Below are 18366 nucleotides of genomic sequence, written 5' to 3' on the forward strand. Positions count from 1 at the left end.
ACATTCAGTGATGACACACTGTGAAGATTCACAAAGATATTTATGGTCATTAAACCTAGAGAAACTGAAATCAGAGGAAAATTAGTCAGGAATACTCCTCTTTTGAGTTGAAAGGTCAACTGCACCTTCCTTTCTTAATATTTCCTTATGTCTCCCTTCTCTTTTTATCTCTTTCATTCTCCAGACGGCTTCTTTCAATGGAGAAAACTTTGTTGGAGAAAAAATCATGGGGGTATTTGTGTAAATTTATATAGGACATCTGTAGAACAGAAAGATCACCTTTCTGACGATGGAAGCTCTAAGTTGTGTCTTTGAAGTATTTTAATTGTTGCTATTTTAAAAACAGCCACAAATATCTTGCTAATACTTTCCATAATAACATGAAACAGCTTATAGGACTGAGGGGTTTGTTTTGATTTTTAAGAGATCATAGACTTGGATAAGATGGTGTCAAGTGCTACTTACTATTTATGCAATACAGATGTTATTCCCTGACCCTGAATTTTTCCATTTCCCCAAAATGGGTATGTAGTGTTTTTGGAGAGACAGTTATCTACACAAGCCAAACTTAAAATACTAAAATACAGAAGTTCTCTTTTTAGAAATTTGAGCATTCTGAAAAATTAACTCAGTATTGTTTCCACTACATTTCTAAATGCATCTTTTTTGGAAGGTAAGCAACAGAGTGACCTTTTCATTTACACAGAAGAATTTAATGCATTACTAAAGGTTTTTATAGCTGAACACTTAAGCCTCACTTCCAGCTGTTTCCCAAATGCCAAACTGTGCCCACTTCTCCTTTCTTCAAGGCCAGCATCTATCATCTTTTTTTTAACAGATTAATTAAAGCAGAGAGAGCAGTTATGTAGCATGCCTGAAAGTCGTGTTAACAGCAGAAACTGGAATTCATTCATTGTTATCTCCTAATTCAGTATCTTCACCACAAGATCACTCTTCTACCCAATCCTATAGAAGCATGTAGAAGTTTTCAGGGTGCATTTGAAATACAAATGTCACTATAACAACTACATGCAGCAGGTTTCAAAGTTAAGTCGTGTGAAGTGACACACTGGAGATGGCTGTTTGAGCCAGTTGCAGACAGGGTGAGAAGCCAGATATCCTGACTGACATCAGTTTAATGTGGACTCTTGGGCAGGTGTATGTATTGTTAGTTTAAAATTGTGTAAAGATGTCAGTCAGGAAGGGGGAGCTGGAAAAACTCCCAAGCTGGCAGGATCTCCTCAGAGAAAGGGGAAGAAATAATTATTTAGAAGTAATATTGTTCACACTCAGCGTGAGAGAAATGAGACTCTTGAGACTCTCATGCTGCCATCAAATATAGCGGTTATGCTGTACAACTATGAGCAGCACATAATGAGGAGGAGCATTCTGCCTTGCTTGCTCATGCCCTCAGTTACTTTATGAAATAAAAGTAGAGTTCTTGTCAGGTTCTGAGTTTAAGGCTCTGAGAACAGATGTTATTTTTTCATGTTTGTGCTCTGTACATCATGAACAGTAGTAGCAGCAGTGAAAATTTCTCCCTCTATCATGCCAGCAAGCCTTTAGAGACTGCTACCAGAAGGGGGATCAGTCATATTTAGTGACTTATTTGACTTATGGCTAAGAGCATCTGTACAATCAAAATGTCCATGGCCACTATCATAATCACAGAGAGATCCATTGGCCATCCTTGTGAATTATCTCTAATGTGTAGTAGTATTAGAAAATGGAACTCCATTCTCCTTTTATGAAGATCTGAAATGCATTTGCTAAGGTTTTCATTTCAGAAACTGAATTGCCTTTGTGTTGCCCCCTCATCTGTCTGTGGCCCATTGCAGAGATGCAGCAGTGCTCGGGCACTCACCAGCGCCAGTTAGGAGGTGACAGAGCTCTCTGGCTGCTGCTCCCTTGTTTGCCTTGCGTGAACCAAACCCAGGGCTGCAGGGTCATGCAGTCTGGGGCAGGGGACAAAACTACCCATTTTCTGCCTCAGAGAGCTGTGAGATTGGCTCTGCTTCACCCCAACCCATGTGTGTGGATGTCAACCTTCCCCTCCTGTTTTAATTTAATAACTCAGACAACTGGAGCAGTGTCAGCTCTGACCTGGAGATCATTCCATGGCCATAAGTGTGCAAGTGCAAGCATGTGCAGGGCACTCTCACAGTGGGGTAGCTGTCTCAGTGAGAGTGTCTTTGGGCAAAAAGAAGAGTTGAATTTGGCAGTTCATCATCTAATGTGGACCAGTTGAATTTTATTGAGAAGTGCATAGCAGACCCCTATGCTTTTCTGTTATGATTGTGCAAATCTAGTTCTTCATGTTGTTTCTGAGGTGGTGGAAAATAAAGGGCTTTTTGTTTTGAGCCTAGTGGATTATTTCCTGTGAATTCCAAGCCTTTTTTTCCTTTTCTGGTTCTGTGCCCTTCCTCCAAACTCAGGAAAAATAGTTGTCTTGGGCAGCCCTACAGTAGGAGTAGGAGTAGGAGGATATTCACAGCCAGCTCAGCCAGAGCAACGACGGGAATGAGCATTCCTGGCTGAGTGGCAAGTAACATCCCTGGACCTGCCGGGAACATGTACACTACTGCCTGGCCTTCCACGACAGTCTGATTTCTGGAAGTTGAGCTGCTAGCGTGTGATGTCAAATGCCATTAGCTAACACGAATGGCAAGACAGACTGGAAGTGTAGCATTTCACAGTGGTTTCAAACAGATGATTTTCGCTCGATCCTTTAATTTCAGGAATGGCTTCGATGTCGGGATGTTCCCGGAAAGTTTTAGTTAGGAATCCCGCGGTCAGCGCTGCACTACGCGGCCGGGCAGCGCGCGGTGGCGGCCGGCGGTTGCCTGCGTTGCCGGGCGCGCTGCCGCAGGGCGAGCCCGCTCCCTCGCCGAGCCCGCTCCCTTCCCGCCGCCGGGATCGGGCGGCCGCGGCCCGGGCGCGGGGAGCCCCTCCGGAGGCGGAGCGCGGCGGGGGCGGGACGCGGCCGCGGCCCTTCCTTTCCCTTCCCTTCCCGCCCCGCAGCCCCGCGGCTCAGCCGGCGCCGCCACGGGCAGTGTCCCGGCGCGCAGGGCTCCGGCGGGGACAGCTCGGGATCCGCGCGGGCCCGGCCCTCCCGGTGCATGAGGCGGCGGGAGCGGCGGGCGGGAGAGGCGCAGAGGAGCGGCCGGAGCCGGGGATCGCCGCGCCGGAGCCCCTAGGATGTCACCATTGTTCAGCTGGGTGGCCAAGGTAGGCGGCGCGGCGCCCGCCGCCCTCCGCGCTCGGGAAGTAAAGTCCAGCCTTAGGGCTTGCAGATGTTCGCGTGTAATTCCAGGCAAGTCACCCACCCCGGGAAGGGAGCGGAGCCCTGCTGTATTGTTCAGCCAGGGAAAAGGAGGAGCATTCAAAGTAAAGTCAACCTGCTGTCTGACATGGCTTGGGTTTAGGGGTTAAAAGCGAAGCTGCAGACTTGTTCTACGTTGCTGCGGATCTGCAGAAGGGGAGAGCTTAAATTAAAACTGCTCGGCAGGCCCGATCTTAGTGCCTTTTGAAGTCTAACGCTACTTTTGCACTCTGGGGAATGTGTAACAGCGCTCCCACTGTTTGTTTTGGAGTCTTTTTTTTTTTCCCATGGTTTTTGTCATGCTCTGAATTTATGAAGAACAATAAGTTGGATTTTAGTGGGACACTTACATGTTTTACTATGACAATGCATGTGTCGTGCTGCCTTCTTCATCTGTGTGTCTAGGGCTTCAGTAGGGTTTTCCACTGTAACAGAAATTACATATGGATGCAAAGCAGTAAAGATGGTTAAAGATCTCTAGAATATAGTTTTGAGCTGGTGTTTAAAAAAATTCTAAAGTAACCGTCATTATGAAGGAGCTGCAAATGATATTCTGTCTCAAGGCACAGTTCAACATGTAGAAAAGGACAAGTGTGTGAAACAGCTGTACGGCAGTCAAGAATTGTAGGTCCCTTGAATAAATTAGCTGGGGGAAAAAACGTATATCTTGAAATTCAGCAGACAGTGTAGGCTGCTAGGCAGACAACACAAAACCTGATTCTCCCTACTCTGTTGTCAGGTGTAAGTGGTCAGTTGCTTAATTACTTCTGCATCACTCTTCCTGAATATTTAACAGGTGAAATACCTACCCTCAGAAGATACTAAGAGGAAAGTGCTTGATCTGTGACTGTTGCCTTTGTTCAGATTCTCAGATAGAAGGATTTGCTCTATTCTGTTTTGAAAAGATTCTGCTGACTTTTAGACACACCCTGAAAAATTGAAATGTATCCTTCTGTCTTTCCACTTGCCTTTTTCCTCGGGGTGAAGACCTGTTGGGTGAAGCACCTGTAGTGACCTCTCCTGTCGCTCCTCAGGCTCTGTCCCGTGCAGAACCTCACACCCGGATCCCGTGCAGCCTGCAGGAGTGACACCGGCTGATCCCCTTCCCAGCTCTTTTAATGTGCTGGTCTCCTGTACAGGTGGCTGCTGGCAAGGACGGGTGATGCCATTGAGTACGTACTTCAAGGATGCCCCCAAGGCATGGCTCATTTCCTTCCCTCCTTGCTCACTTGCCAGCTGGGCAAGGCAGCTAGTCAGAGAGCAGGTGGTGTCGGAGGAGGTCAGAACTTGCAGCACACGGAGCTCACTGTGCTTTTAGAGAAACAATCTCTTGCACAAACGCACTTCAGAGTGCTTTTAGGAGTACTTTCTGTGCTTTCAAAACCAATTATTTCAGTGCTGGTTCTTCACAACTACTTAGTTTTATTCTTTTGATGGCCATTAATTGTCAGCACTAATTTGGGAGGGAAAGCAAGGCAGTGTACTACCTTGATAGAAACATAAAATCAGGCTCTTTAATAGACAAAACTTTCCTGCCTGCCAAAATCTGATCAGTTGTAGGAGCTATTGCTACTATAAGCTATTGTGGGCTTTCAACACAAATGCAAGCCTTTCCAGTATTTATAAGATGATGGCCCATTCGAGAACAGGGAAGGACTGTAGGAGGAGGAAACTGCCCCCCCTCAAAGGAAAGCTGTCCCCTTGCATCTCTTACTTAAAAATGAGTGACCTCCCACTTACTTAAGTCACCAGGCCTGCAGATATTTACATGTGAAGCAGTTTACTCCCATGTGTTATGAAATTGTCTTCCCTGGTGTTTGTATAAACATTACCTTTTAATATATCTTGTTTACACATTTTTACCTGCAGTTGCACCCAGCTTGTCTCTTACCGACACACAGGCTCCTTCAGGGCTGAGTTTTGCAGTGCTGCCAGGCTCAGCCATGGGTCCATTCTGGGCTGGAGGATAAAGCCCCACTTGAGTCACATGTGGATTAACATTGCCCCCTTTGGCCATGTGGATGCTGGCTGAACCCCTGTATGATGGCTCTGTGGGTAATGAATTCTAAAGAACTTACTTGTTTTACTATCATACAATTATTTAAATAAAAAAGAATAGTTATACCTGTTTTTCCTGCATGGTTTGATACAAAGTCAGACAACTGACTTAAAGGAAACCTCTGACTAAGCACCTGAAAGCAGAGTCTTGGAAGTGTAAACTATGTTTGCACTGCTCTGAGTAGAAAATACAGTTTTGTGCTTTGGTAGATACACCAAGACTATTCATATTCAATTTAGATTACTGAAGTAACTGTTACTAAAAGTAATCTTTGTGGGCTTGAAAAATATCACAAAAAACACATGCAGAGTTTTAGTGGCAAGCTGACACATTATTAATTCATTAGTAGGAGGTAATAATACCGTGACAAGTGTTATAAATAATTTTATTTCTGTTCCTATAATATTTAATACAGCTTTAGTATAAAAAGAGATTTGTCTTAGTTCTTTACAAATTGCTTAATTTTATAATGCAAGTTTCTATTCAGAAGCAGCTTTACAGAATTAGAGAACTGATTGCTGAAGAAATTGTTCTTCAGCACAGTTCTTAGTGCAAGAAACTGTATAGAGAATTTTGAGTAAATGTGTCCTCAGATTCTCAGCTAGCTATGAAATATATATAGTTTGTCAAGCTACAAAAAACCCCCCTGTATATAATTTAATAACTGTGTTCAATTTATTTTGTCTGAAGGATTATAAACCAACAAGGAACCAGTAAAGAAAATAACTAAGATAGAATGCAAAGCAAAGTTACACAATTTAATTCAAAGTTTCTTCTATAATTATTAAGCGATGCTCCTTCCTGAGGGGAGCTGCAAGTGATAGAGTTTGGTGCTGAAGCTTGAGGAACCTCACTTATTGCCACCAGCGCTGGAAGAAAAGGATGGGTTTACAGTGTAGCTGTCCCCAGCTGGGTTGGCTACTCTTGGACCTTGAGTTGAGAAAGCCAATTGTTTGGATTCCTTCTCCTATGAAAATCAGATTTTAGGGTGTATTCACAGTAGACGCTCTGGAATTCCAACAGCAAAACAAGAAGTAAGTTTTAGTTTGGTTTGGGTTTTTTTCAAGGATTTCTGACTCAGAAGGGCCTGTGAGCCTTCCACAGTTTGGGAAGCTCTCAAGCCATCAACAAAGAAAGTTTCTGTCCTATTCAGTGCAGCAAGATGTGGTTACTTGGCTTGTGCCATGAAACATTACTGAAAAAGTAATCATAATATTGGACCATGCCAGTTATGTTTCCTGTAATCCTAATACAGCTTTTTATTCTGTGTTAGAATTGATATTGCTGCTGTTTTGCCATCATTCCTACTATTCCTTTTCTTTGTGTAACAGAGTGCCTAGTAGACCTCTGGAGGAGCATGCATGGGAGTAATTATATACTTCCTAGTTTAGGTCAGAAGCTACAAAAGAAATTAATTTGCCTTCTGCAAAGGAATGAATAGGAATGAGAGACTAAAAATCATGATGGCCAAGTAACCCCCTCCTGCTTTTTTTTTTTTTTTTTTTTTGTCCTTTTTAAGAGTGTTCTGAAAGGATGATTTTGGCTTTTTTTGCTGGTCTGTTCTAGGGTGTATCCCACTCATTTATGAGGATGTTTTGCTCCATTTTAACTGACATGCCTCTTTCTTTTATTCCCCATAGCTTCCAGCAAAGTTGAGCACCTTTGGTCATCTTTAATCCCTCAGTGAATGATTTACATTTTAGCCAAACAAATAAAGTTTTGGTCTCTTAAGGAGCCCTCATAACCAGCCATTTTAAAACAGTCTAGAGCCAAAAAAACTTAAACATTTGTTAAACCTGTCTTACTTTTAAGCTCATCTTACTTATGATAAATTATTTGAGTAGGTGAATAAGTGGCAGTGGTATTCTGTGGGGTGCAACTCTTGTTTGTGCTAGTGCACTTATGCCTGATAACCCTAATTGTAAAGGAATTTGAATACTTGCATACTGTATCAAGAATCAAGTAGTTAATGAGAGCTAGTGCCAGGGAAGAATTGGGAATTGCTGAGGAGGGAAGGCTCAAAAGCCACAGTTTTGCTTGTGGAAGAATCTCCTTGAAGCCATTGACGCTGTGGGTAGGGCTGAAAGGACAGACCCTCGCTTGTCTCCCAGGCTGGGTGCCAGCAGTGGAGCAAAGAGAAAGTGCAGATTTCTGCCAGAACTGTGTTTTGGTGCCCAAGCTTGCACAATGCCCTTGTCAGAGAACACTACATTTCGGCTCGGTGTGATTCTCCAGGTCAGTTTCTGTTGGGGTAAAATGTTGTTGCCCATTGACAGCTTTCAGATAAATGCTGATTATCACCAAACACGGAGCAGTTGAAATGCTCTGCTCTCTGTATGCCAGTCACTCCCGCCCGCCCCTGCGGGGGCCCGGCTGATGACTGAGGAATATGCGCTCAGCATTGGAAATGAAGTCAGCCCTGTGGTGAAACCCCTCACTTACTCAGCACTTAAGTTCTCTTTGGAACTATTTGCTTTTATTCTTCATCCTTCCAGTTCTTTTTCTGCGTGCCAGGCTCGAATTGCACCTGCTGTGCTTAGGTGTTCCCCATTTGATGGGAGAGGGCTGGAATATGGTCGCTAACATGGCGTTTGTGTGGCTGCACAGGTGTAGCAGGGCAGTGTCCTCTGCATTTGTCAGCTATGTTAGGGGTGCTTAGTAAGGAGCAGAGCTTTCCACAGAGAAATTCCTGGCCATGTAGATTGCAGTTTAACAAGGTTTTTCTCTTGAATCATTTATGCCTTTCTGAATTAATTTCTCATGAGTATCTTCTTTCAGGTTCATGTTGACCTTCAGATTTAACAAGCCAAGCCTGACAAGGTAGCTGAGCTTGCTCTTTTGTACAGGTTCTGTCCTCTGCAATTCAAAACAGAACTTTTAGCCTCTAGTCAAACACCATTTGTTTTTCTTTGCTGACAGGCACTCTGGAAGTTGGTGCTAGCTGTCTTCATGTGGTTAACATGTTCTGAGCCAACCAGTAGTAAAACTACTAGTAAATCCTGCAGGATTAGGGAAAACCCCAGGTTGTATCAAAGATAGATAATACAACTAAGAGTTTATTTGGATTTTTTTTCCATATATACATTTGTCTGCAGCACTGCATTTTAACTTTATTTGCCTTATAATTGATGATTTAAAAGACTGTTTCACATCATAGCCTTTTTTTGAAAGGCTACTGTAACGAAGCAGTCGTGTACTAGAGGTATTCATGAGAACACCAAAGCACCAGTTCCACTCTGGGTCCCTTAAATAGAAATATCCTTAGGGAAAAGTCAGGTAAAGGAACCTTTGTGGTTCCTAACTTCCCATCGTCCTGCATGTAGAAGCTGCAGCATTTCTGAGAAACTTCTGCTTTAAGGAGTTGTTGGAATTTTTTACTGGGCTATCTAATAAAAGCTTTAAATACTTTTAAAAAGTCTTCTGAACCATTTTATTTTAAATTTGAAGGAGCTCAGGTTGTGTATGGTGTACAGAGGTTGACTAATGACTTAACAAGTAAATCCTCAATGGACTTATTAAATTATTATTTAATTAATAGAATTACAGCTTGGCTTTTTTTTTTAATTAGAAGCCTTTTACAGCTCTACTGTTCAAGCTGAAATACTTATGGATGGTAATGACTCAGAGGAAAAACATTCTCAGACTCTGTTTTGGTAGTATTTTACATATCAGTTAAGATACACAAAATATGTCAAGAGATGCTTACTAATTTGTATGGGGAGGTGAGGCAGCAGAGCTGGGAAAAGCAGCCAGAACTTAAAGAGCAGAAGCTTAGGCAGAGGAATGACTTTAACTACTGTGTATTGGTTTTGTCACTGAGTTAACTCTACTGAATTGTATTTGAATTGCTTTCAGTTATTCTTGCTTTTAAATCAAGTTACAATAACAAATCATGAGATGCAATAATGCATAAATATAGAATTTTAATAGGAGTGTTTTCACAGGATAAGCTGAGTTGGAAGGGAGCCACTAGGATGAAGCCCAGCTTCCTGGCCCTGCACAAGGCAGCCCCAAGAATCACACCACGTGCATCATCCAAATGCTTCTGGAACTCTGTCAGGCTTGGTGCTGTGACCACTTACCTGAAGAGCCTGTTCAGTGCCCAGCCACCGTCTGGGCTTTGTTGAATATCCAACCTAAACTTCCCTGACACAACTGCAGGCCATTCCTTCACATCCTGTCAACTGGTCATCATAAAGAAGAGATCAGTGTCTGCCCCTCCTCTTCCCCTCAGGAGGAAGTTGTAGACTGCAATGAGGTCTCTCCTCAGTCTTCTTTTCTTGAGGCTGAATCAGCCGAGTGCCCTCAGCCACTCCTCATACGGCTTCCCCTCAAGGCCCTTCACCATCCTCATTGCTCTCCTTTGTGCACATTCTAGCAGCTTTGTACCCTTATTATACTGTGGCACCCCAAACTGCCCCCAGCACTCGAGGTGAGGCTGCCCCAGCCCAGAGCAGAGCAGGACAATCCCCTCCCTTGCCTGGCTGGCCATGCTGTGCCTGATGCCCCCCAGGACAGGGTTGTCCCTCCTGGCTCCCAGGGCACTGCTGGCTCATGTTCAACTTGTTACGGACCAGGACCCCCGGATCCCTTTCCATGGCACTGCTGTCCGGCATCTCATTCCCATGTCTGTCTGTACATCCGGGTTTGCCCCATTCCAGGTGCAGCATCTGGCACTTTCCCTTGTTAAACTTCTAGATTTGGTGATTGCCCAGTCTGCTAGTTTATTGAGCTTGCTCTGCAGGGCCTCCTCGCCTTTGAGAGGGTCACAGCTCCTCCCAGTTTTCTATCATCTGCAAACTTGCTTAGTATCCATTTTTTAAAGTAAAATCTTTCTGAAAAGCATGGTTTTCTTGCTGAGAAGCAACAGGGAGGTTCAGGCACCTTTTCAGTGGACCTGTTTCAGTGGGCTAGTGTGTAACAACAGGTTTCTGCTGCCTCTTTTCCCTTGTGCTTTCAAGTTCCCAAAAGGCCAGGCCAGTATTCCTAGATCAGCTGGCCAGGGGCACAAAAGCTGCAGTTCTTAGCCTGGATGAAATCCCCTGTAGGTTGCATCTATGTCAGTAAGTGCCATACAGCAACATGTTGTTCAAGGGGGGGCTGCTGGTGCTGAGGATGGGTTCTGTGCCTCACTCTGGGAAGTGACTTTCACTTCAAATTGGCCCTAATTTGGTGCTCTGAACCAAATGCCTGTTCGCAGTGAAATGTATCACAAAATGAAGGTTTAGTTCTGTGTAAATGGGTGACAGTTCTGGTGTTTTGAGACATCCCCATAATGTCGTCTGTCACACAAGAAGTGGAATGGAAGAATCCACTCTCAAACACATTCCTGGTTCAAAATAAAATAGTTAAATAATCACACCAGTTTATACTTGAGAGTCCAATTAGAGAAGCTGGACAAACAGCATACACGTGGCTGTGTGGCTGTGTGGACACACGGTGGCACAATGGATGGCTCTGATGTAGGAATTAGGGGCCCATCAGGGAATTTTTGCTTTATTGAGATATAGACCTTTTGGCTAGTGCTTAGTGAAAATATCAGGCCTGAAGAGGTTATCTGGAATTTCTGTGCCTTAGACTTCTGTCTGTAACTAACTGAAGAACTGTGAAGAGATATAAAAACATTTGTTGCCTTCCATTTTCAGGGCACTGTGTATGTAAGCACACATGTTGATGGTCACATTTTAAAACCAACTAAATTATTCTGTAGTATCTAGAAGCTTCTTTCCAACTCAAAAAGTTGCTAGCTTTGGACATGTAATGTTTCTCTTTATACCTTTGCAGCACCATCACTGTAATCAAAAAATGGGTTTTATTCCAGGGAAAACCTTTGATATGCAGCTACCAAACAGGATTTTCAGGTACAGATATTCTGTGAAATTGCAGGTTTGGGGAAAACAGGCTGCTTATGCATAGTTGCGCAGGCACATCCCCTGCTACTGAAAATGGCAAAGCTGAGCTAAACTGAACAACTTTTTTCTTTTTCAATGAACCATTTTGGGGAATTTATGTGTTTATTTCAAGGAGCTATATAGCCAAATGTCTTACTTTTACCAGATCTTAACAGTTGCTCACTATATTTACTGAACTATTGGTCTGCCGCTGTAGTACCAATGAGGTGAGCTCACTGAAGCCGTTGTCATGGAAATTTGGATGGTTGGCACTAAATGTTTCATGCTGGTTTTGTTTCTGTGGAGCTTTTTATAGCTTCTAATCTCCTCAAATGCAAGTCATGGAAAAGAGAATTTGTAGAAGTGCTTTGGAGTTTTAGACAATTATGTACAAGGGGCCTGTCTTTAAAACTGTTGTTACTTACCCAGAACCTGAACCAGTAATATGTTTTGGAATTTCAGATTAGGGTATGTCCCACTGGAATACAACCTACAGTTTATCATTCTGTGAAAGCAATTTCTGCTTGACATACAGTCATTGAGGGCTGTCCATTTTAGACTAAAGCATATTTTTTCGTATGCAAACAGTTAATGCAGCTGATGTGGTTTTGTTTATGAAATATGGAATAATATAAAATTATTTATTGTAGTTTGTTATAATTCCATCAGCATTTTTTTCTTCTGTTTTTTTTCCTGTGGCAGCAGAGAAGGATGAAAACTGGTGAACCAACTGCTCTTTTAAGTGAAAGTCAGAGTAGTTTTCATGAGATGTTTAGTCATTACTTTCCCATCCTGCTCTCCTGAGAGTTGACCTGAGGCAGCTGAAATCTGTTACTATATGACAAAGCAGCAAATGTGCTCATCCACAAGCAAATCAGAATTTTGTACCAATCAGGCAGAATGCTGGAAAAAGCTGATCAGCTTCTTCGCTCCAGTTCCCCTGGGGCCTTTGTAAGTTTAATTTTCAAGTAAGATTCTTCCAATTAAAAACATCATCTGTCCCTGTGCCGCCCACCAGCAGCCCTGGGAGGAAGGGCTGTGTGGCTGGCTGTTTGCTTTGGAAGTCTGTCAACTCTGTTGTCAGAGTAAGAGATGGTGTTTTACTCTGCTGCAGATAAAGCTTACACATCATGTCAACCAAAAGCATTCATAGGTTGACTTCCCCCCACTACCTTCCTTTGTGAAAACATCAAAATACATTTTGAGGGGAGGGAGATTTTGACACACATTTGGGTCAGCTGTCAAAAACATTATGTCAGAAATAACCTTAGTTGTAGTGAGGATACACATGGAGTTTTTTTCATTTCTTGATTTGAGTTGGATATTGATTAGAAGGACAGAAGAATTTCAGGCTTTTTTTAATTTGTAAAGAAATTATATTCGCTTTTGTTTGTTTTGCTCACCCCTGTTTTGCCAGTTGTACCAATTTTGATAACTGCCAGAAGCCCAGGAACAAAGGAGACCAGGAGAGAGCCTGTATGCTACTGTAAAAATGAAATTTAATCTGATTAATCATTCATAAAAAAAGTTACTACCTAATTTCCTTTTTAAGTCCTGATATTGCCTTTCAGTTATAAAACACAAATTCTCCACCCTGCCTCAAAAAAAAATCAAAACAGAAAAGAACTCTTGTACTGAAAGCTTTGAAATGCCATTGCTGTCTTTTTCCATTTATAGCTATTTAAGAATAGGCTTCCTTCTGTTTCCCACCCCACGGCCTCCAGCAAAGTCCCAAACCTGTCTCAACCCTGTGAAGGGAGCTGCTTGCAGTTCCATCTTGCACCTCTCCCAGAAAAAAGGATTTCATCTCTGTTGATAATGAATGAGCACAGATATTTCTAGGCATTGCTTTACAACAGGTATTGCCTCGTTGTTCAGTACTCACCTTATAAAATGTGAGCCAGGAATTCTGTAGGTATGAACAGCAACTAGACCAGACTAGAAATGCTGTTTTCATTTGTGAAATTGTGTGAAAAGAAACCTTTGAAACAAAATATGGAGAAAATACCTCTGAAGATGTTAATGCCTTATTTGAAATATCTTTTCATTTATTTCACAGTTGTTCCATATAAGTTTGTGGTACTAAATGGAGGAGCTGATAAAACTGTGCAGGATGAAAATAAATGGTTTTTCTTGTAAGGACAGAAAGGACTGGGCAAATATGAATTAGTGAACACCATGTAATAAGCACACCAAGTGTATGGCAGAGTATACCTGTATTCTTTCCAAAAGCACACCTTCTGGGAACAACCCCTTCTGAACCAGTCAGGTGGTGTTGCATTTGGAGGTATTCTAAACACACATTTTGCCAACTGCAGTTTGCTTTTGGGTCATGCATTTTCATGGGGAAGGGTCTGAAAGTAAGAAGCAATCTACAACATGGAAGTTTATTCATGGAGAGTAGCCAGCTTTTTTTGTATTACAGGCTTCAAATAAGGTACGCCTTAAAAGCATGTGTAAGAAACCCTTTAAGTGTATCAGCAACATGATGCATCTCTCCTGAGTAGAAAGCACCATCACAAAACAGAGCAGTCCAACTTCAATAGAGTACTGAGTACACTTAAGTTCTACTTCTGACCTTGTTTACAATACTCCATCAACAGATTCTGCAAATACTGGTTTGTTTTTTTTCTAAAAGGAAAGAAAACCTTTTTGTGCCTCTTTAAATTACATGGAGTGCTCTCAAACTCACATGATTTTGCAAAAAGTATGCTCTTTTCTGTCTGGCTGAGGAATCATGAGGAATGTTCTCAAGCTGAGATTTGCCTGTAATATTAAAAGGAATGTGATACTGTGAAAGTGGCATGCAGTACTCATGACATCAATCTGCAGTACTTTAGCAATATTCTGGAGCTAGCACTTGATGTGTGTGGGAAGTCTATCCTCTTTACAGTTCTTCATGATAATATGTAAACTGTAAAGAGTATGTGTTGGCTACATGGGACTCCATTCTTCAGCCTACTGTGCTTACTGTGTCAGTCATCTCAAACAATGCTAGTGGCATTTATCCTCTCATCCAGGTCAAAAAGAACTAGATTTAAATAGAGAACTCTCTTCTGCCCCACACAGAATATTCTCTGAATTTTAGTGCAGATTCATCAGCTTTTTAAAGCATCCCTGTAAAATTTGAGTCTTAGTCTTATCACCCTCACTTATCCCTTTCTCTGTATAATGCCCATTGAAACTTTACTAAGGAAACCATGCCTACAAATAAATATGTGTATGACTCTTCTTCCTTTCATGGGCCCATGGTGATACTCAGCTGATGAACTCTCCCTTATTAAGGCTGAAACAACACCTTTGTCTTGCTTTTTGTGGGTTTCACAGCCCTTCCTAAGTAACACACCTGCACTGTGGTTATTCCTGCTGGCTGTTACCCTGGCTACCCCTCTCAGCCCTGTGGCTGTGCTCCAACTTGTTCTCCTTTTCAGAGGACATTGATGAGTTCCCTGGTTAAGTGAGACACCCAGTGCATCTTATGCACTATAGAGAGAAATGTGCTAGACCAATGTGTGTGGCTGGTGAAGCTGCTAAGAGTGGCCCAGTTTATAGCTGGTTTAAGAGCAGTGAGGATACAGCAGCAAAATTTTGGTTCATACGTGTTGAGAAGTGAAGTCATGGAGTAAGGGTGACTTGTCTCTCTGTGCACCTGCCAGTCTGAAGTACTTAGGGAGCTGTTGGTAAGAATGTCACTTTAGTTCTACCCCTGGTGCACTTGGTATGCACAGAATTGATAGAAGCTTGCAAGGACAGTCATCAGCCAGGGCTGGAAGAGCTGTGAACTCTCTTGTTCCCTGAATTAAATCTGGGTTTGAAAGTGGTTTTGTGGGAGGAACAAAAATCAAATAAAATCTGTTTATTAAGGGTCAATGGCTTAAAATATTTTAAAATGAGAATTGAAGTTAATGACTGGAAAAAGTCAGGGAGGTGTAGGAGAATGTAGACCAGTCTCTAAGCAAGATAACAGAAGAAGAAAAAGCATGTGAAGACACTTGAGATAAGACCTGAATATAAAAAGCCTTTCACTGAAATAGAAATGAACTGCAAAGTTTATAACTCTTTTCTACCTTGAATTTCTGCTAATGTCAGAGACTAAGAAAATTTTGTCTTGGGGTTCCTATGTGGGCTTAGCTGTATGTGACCCCCGGCATCTCATCAAAGTTTGAAGTTCTATCTAATTTGGACGTTTGCCTTGCTTTATGTGGGAGACTGCTCCATCAGAGGTCACTTCCAAATTAAGTAATTCTGTAATTTTGGAAGGAGAAATTTTGTAGTATCTCAATTGAAAAGAAGAAGAATATCTGTAAACTATATTAGTTAAAATGCTTTTGGTTTAAAAATGCCAAACTTCAAATCCTATGAGTGGAGAAAAGTGTTTGAGTAGTCAGTTGACCACTACTGTGGGTTAAGGAGTGGTAAGGGCAGGAAATGCTGATCTGCATTGATTTCTGGACAGTTATTTTGCCACCAGTGTGCTGAAAACAGACCAGCTGCTTTTTATTACACATCAAGCTACGGAAATAAAACCTTTTATCCAGTCTTTTTAAAAATGCAAGTAAATAATGTGCTGTGTTACCTTTTATCTGTGTTGCTTACAAAACAACATGTTTAAAAACAATATGTTTAAAAAAATATTTTAATTTCTTCATTCTACTGCTTTTACAAATATTCCATGATTGTAAGTAACTTAGAGGTGACGAAAATATTGCTATCTGTCCTGATACAAATAGAGAGCTTCTCCCATGACATAGCTTCTCCCATAAATAGCTGTGTACCCTATCTTTTCTGTAGTAATACTCTCTACTAAAATCAAGAAGGAAAGATACTAACAGCAAACAGCATTAGATTTCTTGACATGTTTTATTGAGCCTGCTATTGATCAGGAAAGGAAAGCAAATAAAAGCACTTAAAAATAATTCTGATGTCCTCTCTTGCTTGAGTAAGCTAGCAAAATTCAATCAAAACATCTACTTGTTTCAAGAGTTTTGTGAAAGATTTTCAAGGCTTTGTTCTAGCTGGGGTGGTATGAGACCTTCTGTCTGAGGTTCAGCCTAAGAATCTGACCCTAATGTTTTTCAGTCTCCAGCAGTTTCTGGAGTCTGTGGCATAAGACCAGTTCCTGTCAGCACAGGTCTGGCTTAGGTTAAACAAAACCCCCTATGTCCTTGAAATCGTTAAGCTGGTGCTTGAGCCTTATGCAGAGACTGGTTGGTATAAATAGGTGGATTTGTACTGCAGGTATAAACATTGCATAGCATCTAGAATAATAAATTATCCCACTTTTTTCTTTTTTCTCCTAGTCCTCCTAGCTGATGTGTTAGCAGTTATTTTTCTGTGGCACGTTTTGCCTTTTTAGCTACTGTGTATAATAGAAACTAATCTTTTTTTTTTTAGTCTGGTCTTATTTACCAAAAGTCAGCTGTTGCATTTAGTTGTTACTGTGCTCTGTTCATTAAAATATTTTCTAACTCTTTCTTACATCTACTGACAGGATAAAGACCTTGACCTCTTACATGATTGTATGTAAACTTTCAGGGTGACTGCTAGTTTCAAGGGGTAAAAATGCAACTGCAATTTATGTGAGGGGGAAGAGCTGTTCTTTGTTCTTCAGATGCAGCAAACCCATGCATGCTTAAAACTTACTGCCTTTTGTATTTATTTGGTGCATGGCATAGAAGCTGTAGCTATTTGTCTTGTAACTGAGTAACATGCACTAGGAAGTCTTAGGTGTTGGTTTGTATTTTGCTTGAATAGCCACAAGCCAAGTCACAAGAATACTCAGCATTTCAGTTCCCTGCTTTGTCTCTGCAAAGTAAACATTTTCATTATAGCAGAAATAATGTGGTCTGCTTTAAAAAATCCACAAGTCCAGTGTTATTTTTAATGGTTATAGATACATGATCTTTTTCTCTATCTAATTCAGACACTGTAAACAAAACCTTTTCCCTAGTACATTTCATTTGTGTCTTCTGTTCAGCAGGCGTATTTGGCCTGCGGTGATAAGAAGGTAATGCTGTGTTTGGTAAAGGTTCATCGTTGCTTACACTGATGTTCTGTACATAGTTTTGTGGGTTTGGGGAAATAATTTTAGGTCAGCAGCAGTGGTTTTTCTGACTACAGAAATAATCTTTATCCACTAATTATATATTTGTATTAATAAACAAGTCAGAAAACACTTAAGAATAGAAGTATGCTAGAAAAGAGGATTTCCATGGCAGGAAGAAATCCTAACTGTGTGCAACAATCTTTTCCCACTGTCTTAGCAAGTTCAGATTAGAAGGCACAGTTACCAGTAGGCATGTATAAAAGCAGTTGGTATCTAAATCCCCAGGGTGACAGAGGGAGGCCCCTCAGGAGGCCATCTAGTTGAGCCCCCTGCTCAAAGCAGGGTCACCCAGAGCAGGCTGCTCAGCCCATGTCCAGTCAGAGTTTGCTTATCCACAAGGATGGAGACTCTGCAGTCACTCTGGGCAACCTATGCCAGCTTGTAATTAAGTTACCTTTGTAATTAAACTAAAAATATAAATACCTTGTGTATATAATATATCTTACGTAAACATATTGTGTATCTAATTCTTGTGTTCAGAAAGAGCCCACAGCCTTTAAAAGACTCCAGGCAACATTAACTTAATTCAGGAGCAATTTCATCCTTGCTGCTTTTTGATATAAATTGAAGAGCCATAAAACCTGATTCTGTTTACATCCTAATTAATTTTTGGTGGTTTGCAAGAGATGTGGTTACTGATCACCCAGTGGCATGCTGCTTAATCTGGAAATGTTCCAGCTGTGCTTAATAAACATTTGCCAAGATAAAGCCTACATCTTTATTCTAATAACCTGAAATAATTATATTTATTTTTAACTACTGTTTACTTCATGTTTATTTACTAAGCATCCAGGCCTGTTCACTTGGAGAGCCAGTGTCAGAGGATACAGAGGGCAAGCGGATTGTTCATTTTCCATACTTGCATAAAAAGTCTGGAGTGGTACAGGTAGATAAAAAGAGCACAAATCTTGATTAGGCAAAGAGCAGTTCCAGGGCAGTAAGTATTTTGGATTTGTATTTTTATTCATCATGGAACTTGTCTTTACTA

The 18366-nt window shown here is 41.5% G+C and overlaps 1 protein-coding gene and 1 long non-coding RNA gene across 13 annotated transcripts in view; one reads left to right on the forward strand and one right to left on the reverse strand.

Moving 5' to 3' along the window:
* Positions 1-18366, forward strand: part of TBC1D1 (TBC1 domain family member 1) — a 101014-nt gene that overhangs the window by 27338 nt on the left and 55310 nt on the right. The window contains exon 1 of one of the 12 annotated variants that reach the window (XM_064710272.1): positions 3021-3228. The exons of the other annotated variants lie outside the window; for them this stretch is intronic. Coding sequence (XP_064566342.1) covers positions 3199-3228 — 30 coding nt within the window. The 5' untranslated portion in view covers positions 3021-3198. Of the gene's footprint in view, positions 1-3020; positions 3229-18366 lie in introns of those variants that run through there. 12 annotated transcript variants of the gene reach the window in all.
* Positions 3214-4430, reverse strand: LOC135446475 (uncharacterized). The gene is made up of 3 exons (XR_010439821.1): positions 4291-4430; positions 3673-3747; positions 3214-3469 (listed from the first exon to the last, which is right to left on the reverse strand). It is a non-coding gene; the product is annotated as an uncharacterized LOC135446475 (long non-coding RNA).

The sequence above is a fragment of the Zonotrichia leucophrys genome, chromosome 4 (genome assembly GCF_028769735.1).
Source record: "Zonotrichia leucophrys gambelii isolate GWCS_2022_RI chromosome 4, RI_Zleu_2.0, whole genome shotgun sequence".
Classification (NCBI taxonomy): Eukaryota; Metazoa; Chordata; class Aves; order Passeriformes; family Passerellidae; genus Zonotrichia; species Zonotrichia leucophrys.